At 43.9% G+C, this 25631-nt stretch overlaps 1 protein-coding gene across 3 annotated transcripts; it reads left to right on the top strand.

Annotated features, from left to right (window-relative positions):
- The first annotated feature begins 649 nt into the window (after positions 1 to 649).
- LOC109903457 (uncharacterized) lies at positions 650 to 23760 on the top strand. 3 transcript variants are annotated; one of them, XM_031788807.1, is made up of 6 exons: positions 650 to 755; positions 20050 to 20096; positions 20278 to 20333; positions 20684 to 21069; positions 21282 to 21423; positions 21581 to 23760. In XM_031788807.1, the coding sequence occupies exons 1-6, from the start codon at positions 669 to 671 to the stop codon at positions 21652 to 21654; spliced, it is 792 nt and encodes a 263-aa protein (XP_031644667.1). In that variant the 5' UTR covers positions 650 to 668; the 3' UTR covers positions 21655 to 23760. The 3 variants fall into 3 exon arrangements, with proteins under 3 accessions (XP_031644667.1, XP_020355778.1, XP_020355779.1); XM_020500189.2 differs by lacking the exon at positions 650 to 755 and adding an exon at positions 19545 to 19702; XM_020500190.2 differs by lacking the exon at positions 650 to 755 and adding an exon at positions 19574 to 19698.
- The last annotated feature ends 1871 nt before the right edge of the window (positions 23761 to 25631 follow it).

Here is a 25631-nt window from a genome sequence, read left to right as displayed (position 1 = left end):
AGGGCTGATATGAATGGCACGACAATGGGCCTCAGGATTTTGTCATAGTATCTCTGTGCATTCAAATTGCATTTATAAAATGCGTTCATTGTCCATAGCTTATGCCTGTCGGCCCATACCATAACCCCACCGCCACCATGGGGCACTCTGTTCACAATGTTGACATCAGCAAACCGCTCGTCCACACAACGCCATACACGTGGTCTGCAGTTGTGAGACAGGTTGGACGTGCTGCCGAATTCTCTAAAACAACGTTGGAGGTGGCTTATGGTAGAGAAATTAACATTAAATAATCAGCATGCCAATTCCACTCTCCTTCAAAACTTGATACATCTGTGGCATTGTGTTGTGACACAACTGCTCATTTTAGAGGCCTTTTATTGTCTCCAGCACAAGGTGCACCTGTGTAATGATCATGCTGTTTAATCAACTTCTTGATATGCCACACCTGTCAGGTGGATGGATTATCTTGGTAAAAGAGAAATGTTCACATACCTGTGTTACAGATACAAGTATCCGTGAAAATCATCACTCCCCAATCAGTCAACAATCAATTATCAATCAGAAGACACACCTCCTCCTGTTTCCTACCCTATCACAGTTCCTTTCCCTTGGTTTAAAAACCCCATCAGTTGTTTGCTCTAGAGCTCAATCTCTCTGTAAATGCCATGTATGTAGATCTCTGTGTTTCACTCTCGCTTTGTGTCTTAACCTCTCTTTTGTTTGAGCACCTCCAAATCACTTTGTCATCTCCCGTGAGTATTGTTTTTGGTTATGGTGTTTGTTTGATTGCTGGTGGGAAAAGGGGAAACCAAGACAAGTCGCCCATGGGCATACACTACCCGTAGGTAGACTTTGTTAAAAACACTAGTTAGAACTGGGCGGACCACCCACTGTATTTTTGGTTAGTTAGTTAGCTGTTGTTAAAATAGGCTAGCCTAGCTTAGGGGTGTTTTGGATGCTTATTGTTTCTTTCCTTGAGTCCAGCTCAGCCCCTTTTCCTGCTCCCCCCATTACCGTGTGTTTTACAATAAACCCGGAGTTTGACGGTATAATTTCAGTTGTCGTGGTTATTTCGTTAACACTTTTACTTTGTCACAAATATAATTTGCATGAGTTATGTTACGGGTCTCATTACCATCCCCCCCCCTAGACTGTCGGGCCAAAAGGGATTCGTAACATAAGTGGGGGCTCATCCGGGATCTGTCATAACTGACACCCATGCCGCTCATGTAGATTGTTGTAGTGGTATAGTTCAGTGTTGAGCGTCATAGCTGAAGTAGCATTAGTGTTTGCTATTTTCTTTGGCTCTTCTGAAGTAGTTTAAGATGGCTACTTTTGATTTGAAATCCTTTTTGGATAATCCTTCGTGGGAGGTTTTTGATAAATGTCGTAGAGTTGATTTAATAACCTTGGCTGACCATTATTCAGTATCGATTCCACAGAATGTAGTTAATTCGGAGGTTAAAAAGCTGGTGTTAAATGTATTGTTGGAAGAGCAGGTGCTTGTGTTACCGCTGCCTGAGCCTACTACCCCTGTAGGGGATGTTGCTGCTCCTGTAAGCCCATTGGTGTCTGATAATGAGGGCGAGGCTAAAACACCAGCCACATTGTCCCGTTTTGATCCACTCTCCCCACTGTCAAATGGTGATGCCAGGAGGGATGTCCGTATAGCACAGTTACAACTGGAGGCGGAAGAGAGAGCCCAAATTAGGCGAGAGACTCTCCAGTTGGAGATGTGTAAAATTGAGGCAGAACGAGAACAGTGGCATTTAGATTTGGAGATGTGTAAAATTAAGGCAGAAAAAGAACGAGAACGAGAACAGCGTCAGATGACGTTTAAAATGCGCCAGATGGAACTGGAGGCAGAGACAGCGAGGCTAGCCTCCGGTCCTACTGTGCCTGTTTGTGAGCCGTCCTCACCTGCTGTGTCCTCAAACACGTTTGACATTAGTAGGCAGATTGCCTTAGTACCTTTGTTCAGAGAGTCAGAGGTTGACTCCTATTTTTGTGTATTTGAGCGTATAGCCATAGCATTGAAATGGCCTGAAGAGGTATGGTGCCTATTAATTCAGTGTAAATTAACTGGTAAAGCCCAAGAGGTTTTGTCAGCGCAACCTCTGGAGGACAGTTTGAATTATGAAGTGGTCAAAGCTACTGTTCTTCGTGCCTATGAGCTTGTGACTGAGGCATACCGACAGAGATTTAGGTCTCATAGAAAGTCTTCTAGTAAGACTTATGTGGAATTTGCTAGAGACAAGGGAAATCTGTTTGATAAATGGCATGCTGCTAGTAAGGTAACTGATTTCAACTCTCTCCGGGAGTTAATCTTGTTGGAAGAGTTTATAAATTGCTTACCCGAACGCATTGTAGTTTACCTAAACGAACAGAAAGTATCCTCCCTGGCAGAAGCGTCTGTGTTGGCAGACGAGTTTGTGTTGACGCACAAGAGTGTTTTCGGCTCAAACTGAGAGTAGAGCCACTGAGTTTCCTACTTTTAGCCCTAGTCGACCAGCAGTAGTATATCAAGCACGCCAGAAGAATGAGCGTCCCTGTTTCTATTGTCATAAAGTGGGACATATGATGATTGTTTCCTGCTAAAACGCAAACAAGGGATGCCTCTTCGTGCCAAGCCGCCAACAGGTGTTGCTCTAATTCGTACGGTTGTGAGGTCTGCAACAAAACAGGTGCCTCAGGGTAACTGCAGTTTGAAAGTCTCAGTCCCCGACATCAGTTATGAACCATTCATTTTCGAGGGGTTTGTGTCCCTAACGAATGACGAAGCGTCTTAGCGACCGGTTAAAATCCTTCGAGATACTGGTGCGGCGCAGTCGTTTATATTGTCTGATGTGTTGCCCTTATCTGACGATACATACTGTGGTTCCAGTGTGTTAGTGCAGGGTATTGAAATGGGTTTTGTCCCAGTGCCATTGCACTTTGTGAAAGTACACTGAGTTAATCAGTGGAATATTCAGATTGGGGGTACGTCCTATGTTGCCAGTAAAAGGTGTGACCTTTATAATGGGTAACGATATTGCCGGAGGAAAGGTAGTACCCGTATTGGAAGTATTGGATAAAAGTGACCACTCTCTCTCCAATGAGTTGGCACAGAGTTATCCACATGTGTTCCCCGCTTGTGCTGTCACTTGTGCTCAGTCACGACAAGAGGGTGACGTGATAGATTTGTCAAACACTGTTCTGTTCAAAGAGGATGATCAAGAGGATGGATTGTGTGATACCTCTGAGAAGCTGATCACCTCTGACAAACAGCCCAGGAAAGAATCAAAGAACGTTGAACTTATTGCTGATGCAATACAGTTACCAGTCACTCGTGAGCAGCTGATTGCAAACCAAAAGGTTGATGACAAGCTTGCTAAATGTTTTTCTAGTGTTGTCTCATTGGAAGATGTAAAGATGAAGAACATGGCTTACTTCATTGATGGTAATCTCCTCATGCGTAAATGGAAATCCCATGTTGACGCGGGTGGAGATTGGAATGCTGTTTACCAAATAGTGATTCCTACAGCCTTTCGACAAAATGTGTTATCCCTTGCTCATGATCACCAGTGGTCTGGTCATTTAGGAATCACCAAGACTTATGATCGGATCCTTCGACATTTCTTTTGGCCGGGTTTAAAACCAGATGTGGCTCAGTTTTGTCGGACATGCCACACATGTCAGATAACAGGAAAACCAAATCGGGTTATTCCTCCCGCTCCTCTTTGTCCCATACCTGTCATAGGTGAACCATTCGAGCATGTGGTGGTTGATTGTGTCGGACCGTTGCCGAAGACAAAATCGGGTAACCAGTTTTTGTTAACGATTATGTGTATGGCTTCAAGATACCCCGAGGCCATTCCTCTACGAAGGATTACAGCCCCAGTAGTGAGTAAAGCCTTAATAAAATTCTTCACGACATTCGGGTTACCTAAGGTGGTACAAAGCGATCAAGGTACCAATTTCCTATCCAAGCTCTTCAAGCAGGTGTTAAAATCCTTGTCAATTACGCACCGTGTGTCAAGCGCCTATCACCCAGAGTCTCAGGGTGCGCTTGAAAGATGGCATCAGACACTGAAGTCTATGCTACGTAAATATTGTTTGGAATCTGAGAAAGATTGGGATGAGGGAGTTCCTCTAGTTTTGTTTGCTGCTCGTGAAACTGTGCAGGAGTCCCTAGGTTTCAGCCCGGCTGAACTAGTGTTTGGTCATACAGTGAGAGGACCAATGAAAGTCCTTAAAGAACAGTTCTTGTCCCAAGAGTTGTGTACAGGAGACGAGAATGTGTTGGACTACGTTAGTCGCTTTCGTGAGCGCCTACACCAAGCTTGTGCTCTCGCAAAGGAAGCTCTGTCTTCCTCACAGAGAAGCATGAAAAGACACTATGATAAAGAGGCTGTTTCTCGTCCACTACAGCCAGGTGACCAAGTACTGGTGTTATTACCTGTTCCAGGATCTTCACTGTCAGCTCGTTTCTCTGGTCCTTATTTGATTGAAAAGAAAATAAGTGAAACTGACTATGTGCTTCAAACTCCTGATAGACAACGGCAATCTCGTGTGTGTCACATTAACATGTTGAAAGCTTATCACACCCGACCCATCACACCCGACCCATCACACAGTTAGATAGTTCAAAAACAGAGGAAGGTACTGCTGTCTCCTCTGTTACTACTGCTATCATAGTGGACTGTCATGTTGATGATGATGGATTGGAGTTGCGCAACACTCAACAGCAGTGTGTTAGATTGCCCAACTCAGAAATGCTGCTGTCTATCCAGTCAGGTCTGGTTCATTTAACGGATGGACAGGCTAATGATATTGTGAGGCTACTACAGTTTTCCATGTCTCTTTAATGACGTTCCTACTCGCACAAATGTGTTGGAACATGACATTAATGTTGGAAATGCTACACCTCTCAAGCAACACCCATATCGTATCAACGCTTCCAAGAGGAAGATAATGAGGGATGAGGTGAAATATTTGTTGGAGAATGACCTGGCTACGCCAAGTTCCAGCCCTTGGAGTTCTCCTTGCATTTTGGTTCCTAAACCTGATGGTACGTCCAGGTTATGTACGGATTATCGAAAGGTAAATTCTGTCACAATGCCAGATTCGTTCCCGTTACCCAGACTGGACGACTGTATCGACACTATTGGTGCTGCTAAGTATGTAACTAAGTTGGACCTCTTAAAAGGTTACTGGCAGGTTCCGTTAACTTCACGTGCTTCTGAGATTTCTGCCTTTGTGACCCCAGACAACTTCCTACAGTACTCAGTCATTGCTTTTGGGATGCGAAATGCACCAGCCACTTTCCAACGACTGGTTAACTCCGTATTAGCTGGCTTTCCTAATTGTAGTGCATACCTTGATGACCTAGTGATTTATTTGTCTGAGTGGTCAGATCATGTTGACTCGCTAAGGGTAGTATGTGAACGGTTGGCAGCTGCTTCTCTAACCCTGAACTTGGCAAAGTGCGAGTTTGGGAAGGCTACTGTTACCTATCTCGGTAAAGAGGTTGACAGGACAGGTGCGCCCTGTTGATGCCAAGGTCTTGGCTATAACTGCATTCCCTGCACCTACCACCAGACGAGAGCTACGCAGCTTTCTCTGCGGTAGTTGCTCCATTGACCGATTTTGCTTAGTCCGGCTAGATCATTTGTGTGTTCCCCTGATTGTAAGAGAGCTTTTGAATCAGCGAAAGCACTCTTATGTAGTACACCTGTACTTGCTGCTCCAGAGTTTGAACAACCGTTCAAACTTGAGGTAGATGCTAGTGCCAGAGGTGCTGGTGCTGTTCTACTGCAGCAGGACAAGAGTGGAGTGGATCATCCCGTTTGTTATTTTTCTCACAAATTTTATAAATGTCAAACTATGCGACAATAGAACAAGAAGCTCTTGCTTTGTTGGCTCTGCAATACTTTGAAGTATACATTGGTTCCAGTGCCCTACCAGTGATTGTGTATACTGACCATAACCCCTTAGTTTTTCTCCACCGAATGTACAACCAGAACCAGCGCCTTATGCGTTGGGCGCTGATTGTACAAAATTATAATTTGGAGATCCGTCACAAAAAGGGTTCAGATAATGTGTTGGTAGATGCTTTGTCTCGTGTGTAATAATTGTTGTATGTTTTGCAAGGTTGTTGCTTTGTTGTGAGTATTCATTAATACTGTGGTCGCAACCCCCCCTAGGGTTGCTCTTTTAAGGGTGAGTGTTACGGATACAAGTATCCGTGAAAATCATCACTCTCCAATCAGTCAACAATCAGACACACCTCCTCCTGTTTCCTACCCTATCACAGTTCCTTTCCCTTGGTTTAAAAACCCCATCAGTAGTTTGCTCTAGAGCTCAATCTCTCTGTAAATGCCATGTATGTAGATCTCTGTGTTTCACTCTCTTTGTGTCTTAACCTCTTGTTTGAGCTTCTCAAAATCACTTTGTCATCTCCTGTGAGTATAGCTTAGGGGTGTTTTGGATGCTTATTGTTTCTTTCCTTGGGTCCAGCTCAGCCCCTTTTCCTGCTCCCCCCCATTACCGTGTGTTTTACAATAAACCCGGAGTTTGACGGTATAATTTCAGTTGTCGTGGTTATTTCGTTCACACTTTTACTTTGTCACAAATATAATATATATAAAATATAATTTAAAATATAATTTGCATGAGTTATGTTACGGGTCTCATTACCATCCCCCCCCCCTAGACTGTCGGGCCAAAAGGGATTCGTAAACAACCTGTTTGTGAGCAAATGTGTGCACAAAATGAGAAGCTTTTTGTGCCTATGGAACATTTCTGTGATCTTTTATTTCAGCTCATGAAACATGGGACCAACACTTTGCATGTTGCGTTTTATATATTTTTCAACGTATAGCACTTGATCTGTTACTCAGTGTTGAAATTGAAAGTTTTGTGAAATTGTGATTCCTAGGATTTGTGTGGTGTCAATCTGACTAATTTTTGTAACTACTTATTTTGTTCCCCCTGTTATTCAAAGGTGCTGTCAGGTGAAACTTTCACATCCAAAGCTACAGATGGAGAGACGGAGAAGTTTGTCATAAGGTTGCTGCAGCTTGCACCAGACCTAGACGGAGGCAGAAAGGAAGTAGGTTTCCCTGATGGGAAACCTACAGATTAAGTATTTTTGGTGGCTGGGACAGACGCCTGTGCGGGAACCCGCAGTCCTCGCAGACAAGCCCCCTGTCTTTTCACACTGCGGGCATGTCACCTGAATGTCTAAGGGGAGAATTGATGGGCGAGGGAGCGGCCGACCTGTGATCCCCTGGCTCTTCGCCCAGTGCCTCAGGCCCCATGTGACTTGCTGGGATTCTGTCTTTTGTCATGCGACCCCTTTGACCATCAGGGTTCTGAGTAGGTGCTGGCTCAGCAATCCGAAGGTCAACCCTGTTACGAAGGTACAGTGATCCATTCACTTCGACCAAGTAGGAGCGTGGTGCCACTTTCTGTACACAGGATCCGAGTCTCCAGAGGCCTTTCCGGTCCCCTGGTAGTGGCTTCATTCGCACCGTTTCACCCACCCTGAGCTCAGGTAAGTCTTTGCTGATTTGTCGTAGATGAACTTGGAGACCTGTCTTCTGTGACGTAGCTTCACCAGCACGTCTGTCACCACACATGGCTCCAGGAGAGTGCTGGCTACTGGCAGAGCTGCTTTTAAGCGCCGTGCCATGAGGCGCTGTGCCGGGCTGCTGTCCATGCCTTCTGTCGGGGTATTGCGCCACTGCAGGATTGCTTTCCAGGCATCTTTGCCCTCGCAGAGCCTTTTTGCAATTTTTACTGCAGACTCCGCTTTCCCATTAGCTTTTGGGTGTCGTGGTGATGAAGTGACGTGCTCGAATTCCCATCCTGCAGCAAATTTTCGGAACTCAACTCCGGAGAATTGGGGTCCATTGTCTGAAATTACCCTATCTGGCTGGCCATAGCGGGCAAACCGAGCCTTGCAGCGTTTGATCGTTGTCTCTGCTGAGAGGTAGGGGAGGAGGTCGATCTCCCAAAAGTCTGAGTAATGATCGACTACCAGCAGAAAGTCTTTGCCACTGTGTTGGAAGAGATCTAGACTTACTATCTGCCAGGGGCGCATCGGTAGCTCGTGGGACATCATCGTCTCTCTCTGTTGCTCAATGGCATATTCATTGCAGATTGTGCATTTACTGACATAGTCTTTGATTTCACTCTGCATTCCTGGCCAATACAGTGTGTCACGTGCTTGTCTGTAACAGGCCTCACCTCCTATGTGACTTGAGTGCACGCGTGCCAACATCTCAGGGCGCAGAGACCGGGGAATAACGACTCTCTGACTCTTGAATATTACTCCGTTTTGAACACTGAGCTCCTCTTTGACTGGCCAATATTCTCTGACGGCTAAAGCAGTTTCTTCCCTGCAGTCGGGCCAGCCCATCAGAATCACAGACCTCAATGCCTGGAGTTGCCTGTCCCTGTCTGTGTGCTGTCTGATTTGTATAAGGCGCTGGTCCGTAACATTAAGGTAGTCAGCCTGGTTGATGTGTTCAACATCCACTTGCTCTGTTTGTAAGCTGCACACTGCGTGTTGTTCATGCATGGAGCGTGTGTGAGTGCCTGATGCAGTAGCCCTGCTGAGCGTGTCACTCACACATCTCTGGCCCTGGCTTATACACCACCTTGAGGTTGTAGTTTTGTAGGGCCAGTAGCATGCTCTGGAGTTGTTTTGGGGCATTCAGGAGAGGCTTGCTGAATATAGCAATAAGGGGTTTGTGATCTGTCTCTGCCCGTACAGGTAGTGGTGGAAGCGTTGGCATGCAAACACAATGCTGAGGCAGTCCTTCTCCATCTGGGCATAGTTCTGCTCTGTTGGGGTGAGTGCCCTAGAGGCGAATGCCACAGGCTGACCTGCATGAGGCAACAGCCAAGTCCATACTGGCTTGAGTCACTCTGAATCGTGACAGGTTTTGACACATTGTAGTATCGGAGTACAGGTGTCTGGGTGACCAGTTGTTTTATTTCCCTCGCCGCTGCGTCATGTTTTGGGAGCCAATGCCAGATGGTGTCCTTGTCCATGAGCCTCAGTGGCTCACACACTTCAGAGAGCCGCGGTAGGAATTTGGCCAGGTAGGTGACGAATCCGACAAAGCGCTGCACTCCCTTCACGTCAGATGGGTGGGGCATTTCCAAGACAGCCTTCACTTTTTCAGGATCCGCCTTCAATCCGGTGGAGGACAAGATGTGCCCATGAAAGCGGACCTCTGGCACTTTAAACTGAAGCTTTTTTAATGCTTAGCCTTAGCTTGACCTGTCTGCATCTGACCATCAGGGCCAGCAGCTTGGCGTCATGGTCACATTCTGCCTCATCACTGTCCCCACAGCCCACTACGAGGATGTCCTCTGCTATGGGTTCCACGCCACTGAGTCCCATCAACAGCTCATGCTGTTTCCGCTGATACACCTCTGGAGACACCAAACGGAAGCTTCAACCACCTCTTCCTGCCCCAGGGTGTCCAAAAGGTGGTCATGTAGCTGCTGGGCTCGTTGAGCTTGCACTGCAGGAAGGCATCTCTGGCATCCACGAGCATGAAGACTCTGGCCTTTGGGAGCTTGTAAAGAACATCCTCCAACGTGGGCATAATGTAATGTGAAAGTCGCAGAGCCCGGTTGAGGTGTTTAGGATCAATGCATATCCGTAGCTTGTCTGGTTTCTTGACGATAACCATATTACTTATCCAGTCTGTAGGCTCGGTGACAGATATGATGTGGCCATCTGCTTCGTATTTGTCAAGCTGAGCCTTCGTAGCTGCTTTCATGGCCACTGGTACATTGCGGGGTGCACACTGTACAGGCTGGATTGCTGCGTCCAACTCAAAGTGGACTTCCCCAGGAACTGACTCGACCGGTGCGTTGAAGACATCATGGTACTTGCTTAGGAGTGTCTCCTTGCTCAGGGGCCCAGCCTGGACTTTGTCTATAATGTTAAGATTAGCTGGGATGGTGAAGTTAATAAGTCCAAGGCGCTCGCATGTAGAACCTGACAGGAATGGCTGACTATCCTCAACTATTTCAAACTCAAGGGTGTATTTCTGGCCACGTAAAACACACTCTGTCACAAATCAAATCAAATTTATTTATATAGCCCTTCGTACATCAGCTGATATCTCAAAGTGCTGTACAGAAACCCAGCCTAAAACCCCAAACAGCAAGCAATGCAGGTGTAGAAGCACGGTGGCTAGGAAAAACTCCCTAGAAAGGCCAAAACCTAGGAAGAAACCTAGAGAGGAACCAGGCTATGTGGGGTGGCCAGTCCTCTTCTGGCTGTGCCGGGTGGAGATTATAACAGAACATGGCCAAGATGTTCAAATGTTCATAAATGACCAGCATGGTCGAATAATAATGCAGAACAGTTGAAACTGGAGCAGCAGCACAGTCAGGTGGACTGGGGACAGCAAGGAGTCATCATGTCAGGTAGTCCTGGGGCATGGTCCTAGGGCTCAGGTCCTCCGAGAGACCGAGAGAGAATTAGAGAACGCACACTTAGATTCACACAGGACACCGAATAGGACAGGAGAAGTACTCCAGATATAACAAACTGACCCCAGCCCCCCGACACATAAACTACTGCAGCATAAATACTGGAGGCTGAGACAGGAGGGGTCAGGAGACACTGTGGCCCCATCCGAGGACACCCCCGGACAGGGCCAAACAGGAAGGATATAACCCCACCCACTTTGCCAAAGCACAACCCCCACACCACAAACAGGCCTAAAGAGGTCATGAACTGGCCTGAATACCGTTTCAGCTTGGTGCTACTCTGTGAGTTTGTCTCTGGGCACAAGCTTCCTTTTGTCTTTAAGGCTCATAACGTTGCATGTGGCCCCTGAATCTAGCTGGCATTGCTGTGGTTTATTATTAAGTAGCAGAGTGACAAACCACTTTTGCCCTCACTGCCCCTATGCACTCGCTAGAATGTACATCCTCTGTGCTGCTGTTCCCTTCATCTGTTTGTTTCCATGGAGTGCACTTTACCCTCCTTTCTCTTGCTTTTCATGCAGACCCTTGCGAAGTGATTAGCTGTACCACAGGATTTGCATATTTTTCCATAGGCTGGGCAGTGTTCTTTTCCTCGTCCATGAAAAATGCCACAATATCGGCATGTATTGGTTGTCTACTGCAGAGTTGGCTGTAGTATTAGCATTCGCTGTGGAAAAGGGGAATTTCTTTACTGGCTGCCTGAATGTAGCATTGACATTGTCCGTATGTTGCCTTTCTAGCTCCATGGACCTCATCCGTATATCAGTAAGCTCTGCTGCACGGCATGTCTCCACTGCCAAGGCCAGCGTCAGGTCAGGTGCCCTCATCAGTTATGCCAAGCACAATCGTATCTCTGATCAGTTCATCTCTTAAAGCACCATAGTCACATGTAGCTGCCTTTTCCCTTAACCTAGTGACCAAGCTGTCAATGGACTCCCCGTCCTCCTGTTTGCAACGACTGAACATAACGCTCGTAGATGACGTTCTTTGCTGGCGTAAAGTAATGTTCAAGAGCATCAAGAATAGCTGCAGCGTTACTGTTAGTGGAATTCTAAATTCCTCTGTATTATTTCCCAATCAGAATTATTACTCTGTCAATGCATTCTAAAGGGATTGTAAGACCCAATATTTTTATAAGAAATGGACAGAGTCCCGGTCTTAAGTCAGGTAGCAGCGTTTATTACAAGAGTACTGAAGCAAAATACAAAGAACCTTACATTTTTAAAGAGAGGACATGAAATGACATCAGTTTCTCACACTCTCTCCGATCCACACAATGGTAGTGTTTTCAGGTCTGGAGATGTCTGCTACTCCCCTCATAAACCAGACATTCCAATCTGTCTAAAAGATATCTTCTCCTCCACTAATGGAATATCAAGGACCATTCTTATCTGTCAGAAAAGCTATATCATCCCTCTCCCTTAAACTTCCCGCAAGGTACAGACAATGAATTTGTTTTACTTATATTTTCAGTAACAGCTTAACCAAGAACCCATACATTTCATACCATAACATAATAGTATTAGAATAAATGGTTCTTAAATAAATGTACACATAATTAATAATTTCAACTATACTTTCCTCCAACAGTTACCTTGCTGTGCTGCTGTTAGGTTCAGGTTGTTTGTATACGTGTCGGCATTCAGTTCCCATTATAGTCCTTAAAGTGGCAGCCACTACCTCATCTTCCTTTTCCAGAAGTCCCGTTGCTAGCGCATAGTCCTCCCATTCACCTCTAAACATATCCCAGTTCGTGCTCCAATCCCCGCTGAGCTTCATAACCGTGGGAGGGGGAATGTTCGCTGCCATGTCTAACCGGTGCTAACAACACTGAAGCTAACTAGCAAACTCACTCTAGCTTAAGGCCAATTCCGGGCGAAATTTTACACAAATAAGCATTTGTTTTAAACCAGAGCATGTGACTCTAATTTGCGGAAAGCATGGTTAGTTATCCAACTCTGACACCATGTTTGAATGTTAAATGACGAGACCGAGGCATTGATGCGAGTAACCAGTCTTGTTCAGTACATGACAACACATCCGGGTATCTCAAGCACCCCGGTAAAACACAAGAATTGCAGTAATTCCAACAGATGGAATAACATCAAAGTGTGCCTCCCGTGTGGTGCAGTGGTTAAGGGCGCTGTAAGGGCTCTGTCGTAACCAACCGACTGGGAGGTCCGTGGGGCGATGCACAATTGGCATAGCGCCGTCCGAGTTGGGGAGGGTTTGTCCGGTAGGGATATCCTTGTCTCATCGCACACCAGCGACTCCTGTGGCGGGCCGGGCGCAGTGCACGCTAACCAAGGTTGCCAGGTGCATGATGTTTCCTCCGACACATTGGTGCGGCTGGCTTCCGGGTTGGATGCGCGCTATGTTAAGAAGCAGTGTGGCTTGGTTGGGTTGTGTATTGGAGGATGCATGACTTTCAACCTTAGTCTTTCCGGAGCCCGTATGGGAGTTGTAGCGATGAGACAAGTACAATTGGACACCATGAAATTGGGGAGAAAAAGGAGGTAAAAGAAATAATAACATCAAAGTAGCTGAATTTGCTGTTTTCTAGTGATGTTTATTTAGATTCATCCATTCATCCATCTATACATGTTGAGGGATGACAGTGTTTCCTTCCAGTTCTCTGCTGCCAATGATTGGAACTAATTGCAAAAATCTGAAGCCTTATCTCCCTCTAACTTTAAGCATCAGCTGTCTGAGCAGGTCTGGCCGGGTCGCAGTTGTAAATGAGAACTTGTTCTCAACTGGCCTGGTTAAATAAAGGTGAAATACAATTGTTTTTTTAAAGTCAATTTCATCTAGTCTTAAAATGAGAAAGTATTTTATGTTCATAGTTCGTTTAAGAGCTGCAGTATAACTACCTACATTTTAATATAATATTGAGTGGATTTGGGACATTGCTGGGAATATTCTGGTCCTAAAATTGCAGCTTTGGCTCAGTTCAGGCTTGGGCCTAGTCTGTACCGTCATTCATTTCGGTCTCGGCGGATCCGGCTGCCAGACCCGGGCCAGCAGTTTGATGTTTGTGCTACTTCGGGAGTAATCAGTATCAAACACTACATCACAAATGACACCCTATTTCCTATATACAGTAGTTCACTACTTATGACCAGACCCCTATGGGCCCATATGACTGGAATAGAGCTGTCTTCACTTTCTCCACCAAGGTGGCATAGCAGTTCAGACGTCTTTTGTCCTCGTCTTGTCGTATGTATGTATGTACGTACAACTTTTTCACATACATTTTATTTTTATTTTCCATCAACTCATCTTCAAAACACTCTCCTGCAACCCGCCTCACCAATTTATATTTATAAAAAAGTATTATTTACCTAAAATCTGTAATCCTCCAAGAAGCTAGCCTGAAACTAGCCAGAAGCTAATCAGAAGCTAGTTCAGAAGCTAGTTAGCTTCTTTACTGGCAAATCGTTAGTATTCAGCTAACCACGGTTTGTGGTCATCAGCTATCCTTTAGCTCGAATCTATCGCCAGTTCTGTACGGCGCAGCGCGGCTTGGAACGGAACATACCGGACCAATTTTTCTCTCCATGTCCCTGGATTTCGACTGCTCTCTGGACATTCATACCCGGATCTCACAGCTAGCTAGCTGCTATCCGTGTGACTATCGGCCTTCGTCGATTCCGGAGCAAACATCAATTATTCCGGAGCTAGCCAGCTCCGTCAATCACTCCTGGGCTGCAGTCACCTATCCGGACCCGTTTTACTGCCTACGCGGAGCCCCACCGGGCCTTCACAACTGGACTGCCGACGTTATCTACCCGAAGGAGTTATCCGGCTGGCTCCTCCGTCGCGACGTTACCTGAACGCCCATCTGCGGCCTGCTAACCGTTAGCTGTCTTACCGGCTGCTATCTGAATAGATAATCGGACAATTTATTTATTTTTATTATTATGTTTTCTTCTTGGGCCTCTAACTATATCTATTTTTGTTGTGTGATTTGGATTAATCCCCTCTACCACACGGAACCCCACTAATCTACTGACAGAACGCAAGAGGTGGCTAACAACAGACCTCCATCCTATGCTAGCTTGCTACCGATGGCCTGGCTAGCTGTCTAAATCACCGTGACCCCCAACCAACCTCTCCACTCACTGGACCCTTTTGATCACTCGACTAAGCATGCCTCTCCTTAATGTCAATATGTCTTGTCCATTGCTGTTCTGGTTAGTGTTTATTGGCTTATTTCACTGTAGAGCCTCTAGTCCTGCTCACTATACCTTATCCAACCTATTAGTTCCACCACCCACACATGCAATGACATCTCCTGGTTTCAATGATGTTTCTAGAGACAATATCTCTCCATCACTCAATACCTAGGTTTACCTCCACTGTATTCACATCCTACCATACATTTGTCTGTACATTATACCTTGATGCTATTTTATCGCCCCCAGAAACCTCCTTTTACTCTGTTCCAGACGTTCTAGACGACCAATTCTCATAGCTTTTAGCCGTACCCTTATTCTACTCCTCCTATGTTCCTCTGGCGATGTAGAGGTGAATCCAGGCCCTGCAGTGCCTAGCTCCACTCCTATTCCCCAGGCGCTCTCTTTTGACGACTTCTGTAACCGTAATAGCCTTGGTTTCATGCATGTTAACATTAGAAGCCTCCTCCATAAGTTTGTTCTATTCACTGCTTTAGCACACTCTGCCAACCCGGATGTTCTAGCTGTGTCTGAATCCTGGCTTAGGAAGACCACCAAAAACTCAGACATTTTAATTCCAAACTACAACATTTTCAGACAAGATAGAACTGCCAAATGGGGTGGTGTTGCAATCTACTGCAAAGATCGCAGAGTTCTGTCCTACTATCCAGGTCTGTACCCAAACAATTTGAACTTCTACTTTTTTTTAAATCCACCTCTCTAAAAACAAGTCTCTCACTGTTGCCGCCTGCTATAGACCACCCTCTGCCCCCAGCTGTGCTCTGGACACCATATGTGAACTGATTGCCCCCCATCTATCTTCAGAGTTCGTGCTGCTAGGCGACCTAAACTGGAATATGCTTAACACCCCAGCCATCCTAAAATCTAAACTTGATGCCCTCAATCTCACACAAATTATCAATGAACCTACCAGGTACCTCCCCAAAGCCTTAAACACGGGCACCCTCATAGATATCATCCTAACCAACTTCCCCTCTAAATACACCTCTGCTGTCTTCAACCAAGATCTCAGCAATCACTGCCTCATTGCCTGCATCCGTAATGGGTCAGCGGTCAAACGACCTCCACTCATCACTGTAAAACGCTCCCTGAAACACTTCTGCGAGCAGGCCTTTCTAATCGACCTGGCCGGGGTATCCTGGAAGGATATTGATCTCATCCCGTCAGATGCCTGGATATTTTTTTTTAAATGCCTTCCTAACCATCTTAAATAAACATGCCCCATTCAAGAAATTTAGAACCAGGAACAGATATAGCCCTTGGTTCTCCCCAGACCTGACTGCCCTTAACCAACACAAAAACATCCTATGGCGTTCTGCATTAGCATCGAACAGCCCCCGTGATATGCAGCTGTTCAGGGAAGCTAGAAACCATTATACACAGGCAGTTAGAAAAGCCAAGGCTAGCTTTTTCAAGCAGAAATTTGCTTCCTGCAACACTAACTCAAAAAAGTTCTGGGACACTATAGTCCATGGAGAATAAGAACACCTCCTCCCAGCTGCCCACTGCACTGAAGATAGGAAACACTGTCACCACTGATAAATCCACCATAATTGAGACTTTCAATAAGCATTTTTCTACGGCTGGCCATGCTTTCCACCTGGCTACTCCTACCCCGGTCAACAGCACTGCCTTCCCCATTTCTCCTTCTCCCAAATCCATTCAGCTGATGTTCTGAAAGAGCTTCAAAATCTGGACCCCTACAAATCAGCCGGGCTAGACAATCTGGACCCTTTCTCTCTAAAATTATCTGCCAATTGTTGCCACCCCTATTACTAGCCTGTTCAACCTCTCTTTCGTGTCGTCTGAGATTCCCAAAGACTGGAAAGCAGCTGTGGTCATCCCCCTCTTCAAAGGGGGGGACACTCTTGACCCAAACTGCTACAGACCTATATCTATCCTACCGTGCCTTTCTAAGGTCTTCGAAAGCCAAGTCAACAAACAGATTACTGACCATTTTGAATCTCACCATACCTTCTCTGCTATGCAATCTGGTTTCAGAGCTGGTCATGGGTGCACCTCAGCCACACTCAAGGTCCTAAACGATATCTTAACCGCCATCGATAAACATTACTGTGCAGCCGTATTCATTGATCTGGCCAAGGCTTTCGACTCTGTCAGTCACCACATCCTCATCGGCAGACTCGACAGCCTTGGTTTCTCAAATGATTGCCTCGCCTGGTTCACCAACTACTTCTCTAATAGAGTTCAGTGTGTCAAATCGGAGGGTCTGCTGTCAGGACCTCTGGCAGTCTCTATGGGGGTGCCACAGGGTTCAATTCTTGGACCGACTCTCTTCTCTGTATACATCAATGAGGTCGTTCTTGCTGCTGGTGAGTCTCTGAGCCACCTCTACGCAGACGACACCATTCTGTATACTTCCGGCCCTTCTTTGGACACTGTGTTAACAACCCTCCAGGCAAGCTTCAATGCCATACAACTCTCCTTCCGTGGCCTCCAATTGCTCTTAAATACAAGTAAAACTAAATGCATGCTCTTCAACCGATCGCTACCTGCACCTACCCGCCTGTCCAACATCACTACTCTGGACGGCTCTGACTTAGAATACGTGGACAACTACAAATACTTAGGTGTCTGGTTAGACTAAACTCTCCTTCCAGACCCATATCAAACATCTCCAATCCAAAGTTAAATCTAGAATTGGCTTCCTATTTCGCAACAAAGCATCCTTCACTCATGCTGCCAAACATAACCTTGTAAAACTGACCATCCTACCAATCCTCGACTTTGGCGATGTCATTTACAAAATAGCCTCCAATACCCTACTCAACAAATTGGATGCAGTCTATCACAGTGCAATCCGTTTTATCACCAAAGCCCCATATACTACCCACCATTGCGACCTGTACGCTCTCGTTGGCTGGCCCTCGCTTCATACTCGTCGCCAAACCCACTGGCTCCATGTCATCTACAAGACCCTGCTAGGTAAAGTCCCCCCTTATCTCAGCTCGCTGGTCACCTTAGCATCTCCCACCTGTAGCACACGCTCCAGCAGGTGTATATCTCTCTAGTCACCCCCAAAACCAATTCTTTCTTTGGCCGCCTCTCCTTCCAGTTCTCTGCTGCCAATGACTGGAACGAACTACAAAAATCTCTGAAACTGGAAACACTTATCTCCCTCACTAGCTTTAAGCACCAACTGTCAGAGCAGCTCACAGATTACTGCACCTGTACATAGCCCACCTATAATTTAGCCCAAACAACTACCTCTTTCCCAACTGTATTTAATTTTAATTTATTTATTTTGCTCCTTTGCACCCCATTATTTTTATTTCTACTTTGCACATTCTTCCATTGCAAAACTACCATTCCAGTGTTTTACTTGCTATATTGTATTTACTTTGCCACCATGGCCTTTTTTTGCCTTTACCTCCATTCTCACCTAATTTGCTCACATTGTGTGTATAGACTTGTTTATACTGTATTATTGACTGTGTGTTTGACTCCATGTGTAACTCTGTCGTTGTATCTGTCGAACTGCTTTGCTTTATCTTGGCCAGGTCGCAATTGTAAATGAGAACTTGTTCTCAACTTGCCTACCTGGTTAAATAAAGGTAAAATAAATTCAGCATCCAGAACAGTTAAGACAACACCTGTTTGTGTTTGCCACCAGAGAAGCTAGCATGAGTGTTTAGCATCAGTATTTGGAGTTACTGAGTGTGGCCAACAGTTTGAATGCAATTATTCTGCATAGTAGACAATGATGTTAGCCCCCTGAACAAAAACCAAGGCATTTGTTTAGTCAGTTTCAGCATCATTCCTGTACTGCGCTATTTGTGAGGCTTTTTATAGGCTAGCAAACTGAATGGAGCTTTTACTATTGCTGAACTATATCTGAGTCACGAACAGTTCTTAGTCTACTTTTTAGGGGCACTTCTTAAAGTGTAATTCATCGCTGCTCTTCTGATGCAGTGCTCCCTTTGAAAAAGAGACTTTAGTCTCAGTGGGGCTACATGCTTAAATAATGGTAAATAAAAGATGAGGACATAGACTCTCAGATAGAGATCCTTGATATAATTGATTAAATCCTATGGCTACATTTGGGGCCAGGGGTTATACAATGGGCATCTTCTAGTCGCTGTCTGTTCTTACCATGATATATTTTGTGTTATATTCATTTTACCCATAAACTTAATATGTTGTGCACCTGACTGCCCCCTCCTTTCTTGATTGTGTGCATTAGAATTATCCCCAGGTTATAGGAAATTGTGGCATCTAAACTTTTTGTTATTGTTGTATTTACCACTAGAATGTTTGGGTGGTGCTCTCTAGTGGCAGAGTTTGTGATATTTATAGTAGGCCTACTGAGCAAATGGTTGACACTAGCTGCTGCCCCCATATGGACAGCTTAGGATCATTTAGGTGGCAGGTTAGGATCATTAACGTGGCTGGTTAGGATCGTTTACATGGTAGGTTATGAGAATTAGGTTAGGAAAAGGGTTAGGGTTAAATAAAATGCTGGTCGTACAGTAGTTGTACTCTCCCTAGTCACAAACACCCTTCATTGTTCAAACCATAGAGAATGATTATAGGCACAGAGTTTCTAAACCCAGAGTCGCAACATCGCAAGACTTCTGGAATCTCTTGCGAAGCAGACTAAGTAGACCAGGCCGGGGTTTGAGTTATTCATTTTCTCAATCTAAAGTCACAACCTAAATTCGAACCAATTGAGAATTTGAACATGTTATTACTCCAACTTCGTGACAGTGACAAACTGACACGTTTTCGTCAAAAACGACTTAATACTGTAGGAGTGCCTTTGCTTTGACTGCCTCCACTTGCGCAGTTGAGCGGAAACTCAACCGGATGCGTCACACTTGTACATCCTGTGGCTCATCTGTGACGTTGTGTTTACTTCAAACGCGGAAAAGCAAACAGAAGAAATTGCACAGCGGTCCGTTCTCTCTTCGTATCTACAGTGAGGATAGAAGCATCTTACATGCCAATTCACGACATTTCTTCACAATAAGTGGCAGGTAAGCTTAATTAAATTGGTGAAAAAAATTATGATTGCGTATGTTGGTTGCATTTCAAGTTGTTTTTGTGCTCAATAGTTTCACTTTCACGTTTGATAGCTTTAGGGTCTTATGTCAATGTTTTAGAACATTTCTTTCAAACCTTTTCTTTTAGTAGATCTAATTATATCAAATATTTTTGACCTTTTATGTTACATGAAATGAGCAGTTGAACAAGCTGTCAGACAATAATAGCAGTTGAAAGCTGCGTTTTGTCTTGTCCAAACGTTATTCAACATGAGAGATGCTCCTCTAATGGTGACTGTCCATGCGTCCTGTCTTTATATTCTGTTTCCTTCCTAATTCAGAAAACGTCAACTGCCCTTGACCAGGCTACAGCACATACAGAAATGGCGTAAGGGATTTCTTAAATTGAGCAGACTCACTCAAATATATCTAGTTAGTGTGTTGTAATGACACTGCAATAAATCATGTGTGGTGGGGTTGACGTCATTAAAGAGCTGTACACACAAATCCAGTGTTAATTTAATAAAAACTCATGACAGTTTGTTTCTGTTGGTCTATATCCCATACAGATCTGCATGCTATCAGGACATTGAGAAAGATTTCATAAAATGTGGAGAAACACAAGGTACCTATTGATTTGTTGACTTGATCATACCTTTGCTTTGGTCACTCAACAGTTTGTGATAATATGGTAGCTGCATAGCAGTTGGTTAGCCTACAACAGCAGCTTTTGTCACCAGTAACATTATTGTAAGCCTCAGCATTTAAAATAGATTTTAAGAAACATGTTTTGGTCAGAGTTTTAACCCTAATGAAGAAATATTGACCAATGTTGCCTTTAAGATCTATTTAACGTTGTGGAGCATAGACCTAGCATACAATAATATGTTAGGCTAAAATAAAAACCTGCATATATTCTACACCTGCTCTTCAGTAATTTAGTTTGACACTTTTGTTTAACAATATCTTCAACAGATGCAACGGAATACCTACAGCAGGTGTCTGATGCAGTGTTAAAACATCGTCATACTAGTATTGCCCTTAAGAAGCCAAAGGAATCAGAGTGGAAGATTGCGGGCCTGGATGACACGTCCTACAAAGGAGAAGAGGAAATTAAGGAGTGGCAGAACTTCTACCTACAAGACAGTGTGAAGATGGAGTTGTTAGGAGCTGTGGAAAACCTCCCCTACCCGACAGAGAGTGGCCAGCTGGTCATAATGCTGTGTGAGGACCTTCAGGTGTATGCTTATGACGGAGAGGAGATGCACCTGGTCGCTCTGAGCCTGGAGGAAGTCTTTGTCTCTGGGCTTCAGTATCCTGGCATCAAGTCCTTCTACAGAGGGGAGTGCTTTAAGGACATGGTGAGAATCAATCTGTAGTGAATCAAACAGTTGTTATAGCTGGTAAAATGTAGTGATTCAAGTAGAGTAACATTTATCATTATTTATTTGGTATAGTTTTGTTAATATTGATATTGATATCGGATAAGGTGCATTTACAAATCTTGAGGAGTGATCATGCTTGATATCTAACACTTATGTTGTGCTGTTTTGCGTTGCATTCCGTTGTGTAGACTAAAGAAGACTGGGCCAAGGTAAGACAGGGCAAAGTGGGGAGGAGACTTGAAAAGGAGCACCAGGATTTACTGAGACAAGCCAAACCCAGCTTCCTGAGTTGTCTTGACTCCATCAAAGGAGCAAGCCACACAGTCACAGGTGGGCAGGTTTAATGTGTAGCACACAGACAGCTCATTATTGGTGTGCCCATCCAATGTGATCAATGATGATAAGTAGATATAGATTGCTGTTTAGATAGAAAAGTTGCAATTTTTGGATTTACTCCTTAACAAGCACCTTTGCCCTTCCCTCACAGGTGCCTGTAGCTATCACAAACCAGTGGAACCTCCAACAGTACTTGATGGACTTCTTACGGTTGAAATCCTGTGAACGGGATCCAAATTCAAACAAATCTCATAATTAAAATTCCTCAAACGTACAAGTATTATACACCATTTTAAAGATACACTTGTTGTTAATCCCACCACAGTATCCAATTTCAAAAAGGCTTTACAACGAAAGCATACCATGCGATTATGTTAGGTGAGTGCCTAGTCACAAAAAACAGCCATTTTTCAAGCCAAAGAGGAGTCACAAAAAGCAGACATAAAGATAAAATTAATCACTAACCGTTGATCTTTATCAGATGCCCCCCCCCCCCCCCCCCCCAAAAAAAAAGAAAGAAATATGCCGTCTGTAGCCTGCACTCTTAATAGCTTTTGGAGATTACGTGATACGTTTGTAATATGCCAGGTAGGCTACATCGTTTGTAAAGCGGATTGTGCTTAATTTTAAGAATTTAGCTATGAATATAGTAAAAGCTGGGATCCTCTTTTTAAATAGTAGCCACTCAAAACTCTGTTCTCACACACACGATTGCGCAATGACTGGGCTTATAAGAACCCATTTCACTAGGCTCTGTAGGCTATGGGCTCTCCAACTGTGTTCCAGGGGTCTTGGGACTACATGCTACGTTTGGAGTTATTTGGCCACTTTAGTTGTGAATCAACCTTATCAAAACATATAGGCCTTTGTGCTAGGCTACATGAAGCTTGCGAGTAGAAAAACTCCCACAAAAAAATGCATGCGCTGTTTCTTGCCTTAGATTGCACACGCTGGGCATCATTCACAAGTGATAATATTCTCACCCCTATCAAACTATTTTCAATTTAATCTATTCTTTACACATACTAAATAATATGTGTGAAATTGGTTTTGATTTAGAATTGGCCATTATCATGCACCTGTTGGAACAGGGGATGGGGGAAAAAAGACATGTAGTCCTTATGTCCTTGAATAGCAAATGGAGGATGCTTTCCCCTAGGTTCATTTTCTTGCCAGCCAGGTAGGCTATTCCAGTTGTAAAGCAAAACAATGTGCTTCATTTTAGGAAATTTGAGAAATAAATATAGTCTATAGAAATCTGATGGGATCCTCTTTAACTTCTTGGCGCACCCATCCCGTTAGCGGGATCATTTTCGTCAACATCCGCTGAATTTCAGAGCGCCAAATTCAAATTAAATTACAAAAAATATTAAATTTTCATGAAATCACAAGTGCAATATAGCAAAACACAGCTTAGTTTGTTGTTAATCCACCTGGCGTGTCAGATTTCAAAAAAGCTTTACAGCAGAAGCTATCCAAGCGTTTATGTTAGGATATCTCTCTCAGCAGACAAAACATTACAAACAGCTAGCAGCAAAGTAGATTGGTCACAAAAGTCAGAAAAGCAATTAAATGAATCGCTTACCTTTGATCTTCGGATGTTTGCACTCACGAGACTCCCAGTTACACAATAAATGTTCCTTTTGTTCCATAAAGATTATTTTTATATCCAAAATACCTCCATTTGGTTGGCGCGTTTTGTTCAGAAATCCACAGGCTCGAGCGGGGCAGACAAATTCCAAATAGTATCCGTAAAGTTCGTAGAAACATGTCAAACATTTTTTATAATCAATCCTCAGGTTGATTTTACAATAAATAATTGATAATATAACGTGACTAAATGTCACATGGAATTTGACTGCGGTCATGTCTCGCGACTGCCGGTGGGCGGTAATATGGTCACCTTAACAGCCCCAGATGCAATGCACGATGCATCCTTTTGGTTGTTAATTCAATGTGTCAAAGTTTTACTTCTATCCTGTCCATATTCAAATAAACTAGGCCTACTAAATGTGTGAATTATGAATCTTCTCTGCATGCATTGGCTGAACACTTCAAGTCTTATCTGACTGTATATTTACAGCAGTGGTAGAAAATTCAGTAAACATATTGATAAAACTTTGAATGTTTAACTTTTTCCCCTCAAGTACGCATGTTACCTGTTTAAACCTCTCCTGCGCATTTTTCCTGTCGCATCACTCCTGAACCATACCATACTCTACAGCTCTACAGGAGTCTATACTACCAACCAATCACTTAATCTGCCTCAGAAGCTCTGTGCTGGACCAATCATATATTTTGTGCACTAATAAACAAATCTACACAAATTAATTGTGGATCATTTTTATTTGTAAGTGTTGATTAGGTCTATGGGTGCATTTTAATAGTGTGAAGTGGTTTCTTCTCCATCTGAGAAAACAGGACACTGACAGGTAGAAACAACATTGGGGATGTCTACAGGGGACTGGCTCTCATGTGCAATGATGTCAGTACAGATTAAGGAAAGGTGATGAGGAGAAGAAGCAGGAAGCCACTTGTGGTGCACCCTAGCAGCTCTGAGTTTGTGGCCAAAATAACAAGAATAATGACTAGTTTTTCTCCTTGATGTCTTCACGTTTGCATCAAGGGAATTCACTGCATTTCACATATTAATTTATATATGTACTAACGCAGTTGGATTATATTCAGGGGTGTTTCTAGGATTTTAAGACATTGGGGGCTAAATCCCTAAGCCAGTAAGGGGTCTCAACAGCTAAGTGCAGGAATGAAAGAATTCCACTACACACACACACACTCACTCACCTACAAATGATTTGTAAACCACATTTTACTTTTTCACTGTATTTCACCTCTTATAATTTGTGCTAATAAATATAACTAATTAGAATCTATAGAACAGCTTGACGTGATAGTCTACTGTGTACTCAACCCACCTCTTTTCTATCTGCCCTCTTCTGTCACTTTCTCTGTCTTGTCTGTTGCTGTTTCAGGTTCTTGTTTATTACTGTCTCCTTTGTCTGTCCTTTTCTGTTCTTCTGGTGTCTATATTATATTCTTATGTTGCTGTCTCTGTCTTGTCTGTGTCTTTAGTTTTGCAATCCAAAACGATCAAGGGGGTACTGGGGTAGCTTAACTTGCTTTGGGCATGTGTCTGGGTCACCTAAAAGGGGGCCCCCCTTTGGTGCACGTTTTGGTTTTTACATTCGCACTACACAGCTGATTCAAATAATCAAAGCCTAATGATGAGTTGGTATTTGAATCAGCTGTGTAGTGCTAGGGCAAAAACCAAAACGAGCACTCGGGGGTTCCCAGGACCGATCTAAATCATCCTCTTCCCTACAATTTGCCATTGCCTGCTGTTCTCATCTGTCCTCATCCTTAACTCATCTGAAAGGGAGCAAGGTGCCACATGTCAATATTTCATATTAAAGGGTGACTGCACTTCCTGATTTAGCTTAGTTTTAGATTTGGGACCATCAATAAATGACAATGTAAATTAGACAATATTTTCATGTTGCACACCTTTTAGTTTTCTCATTAAATGCTTTCGATATTTGTATATGAGTATCTACAATTTATAGTTGGTTTGAGGTTTTAAAGTCATGGAATTTTGGAACTATTGGAATTTAACATAATTACTGATCGTCCCTAACTTGACCCTTAGGGATATCCAAAGTCAACCCAAATGTACCACAGGCATTACATGAAATAATAACATGTTTGAGGAAAGTGCACAGTTATGGACTTCAAAAGTTATTAATAAACCAATTAGGCACATTTGGGCAGTCTTGATACAACATTTTGAACAGAAATGCAATGGTTTATTGGCTCAGTGCAAACTGTGCACATACACTGCTGCCATCTAGTGGACAAAATCGGGTCTGGGCTGGAATAATACATTATGGCCTTTCTCTTGCATTTCAAATATGATGGTACAAAAAAACATATCTTTTTCTTTGTATTATCTTTTGCCAGATCTAAACTTCAAAGTGTTTCCTTTCAAATGGTATCAAGAATATGCATATCCTTGCTTCAGGTCCTGAGCTACAGGCGGTTAGATTTGGGTATGTAATTTTAGCCGAAAATTGAAAAAAAGTGCGGATCCTCAAAATATCACAGACAAAATGTTCAGCTGCCCCTTTATGGATGGGAGGTTACCGTGGTAACAGGGCCACACGAGTCTGTGCACGTGAGTCTGTGAT

This window comes from Oncorhynchus kisutch, linkage group LG14 (genome assembly GCF_002021735.2).
Source record: "Oncorhynchus kisutch isolate 150728-3 linkage group LG14, Okis_V2, whole genome shotgun sequence".
NCBI lineage: Eukaryota > Metazoa > Chordata > Actinopteri > Salmoniformes > Salmonidae > Oncorhynchus > Oncorhynchus kisutch.
The sequence above is the reverse complement of the archived record's forward strand: the minus strand, read 5'-3'. Positions and strand labels throughout refer to the sequence as shown.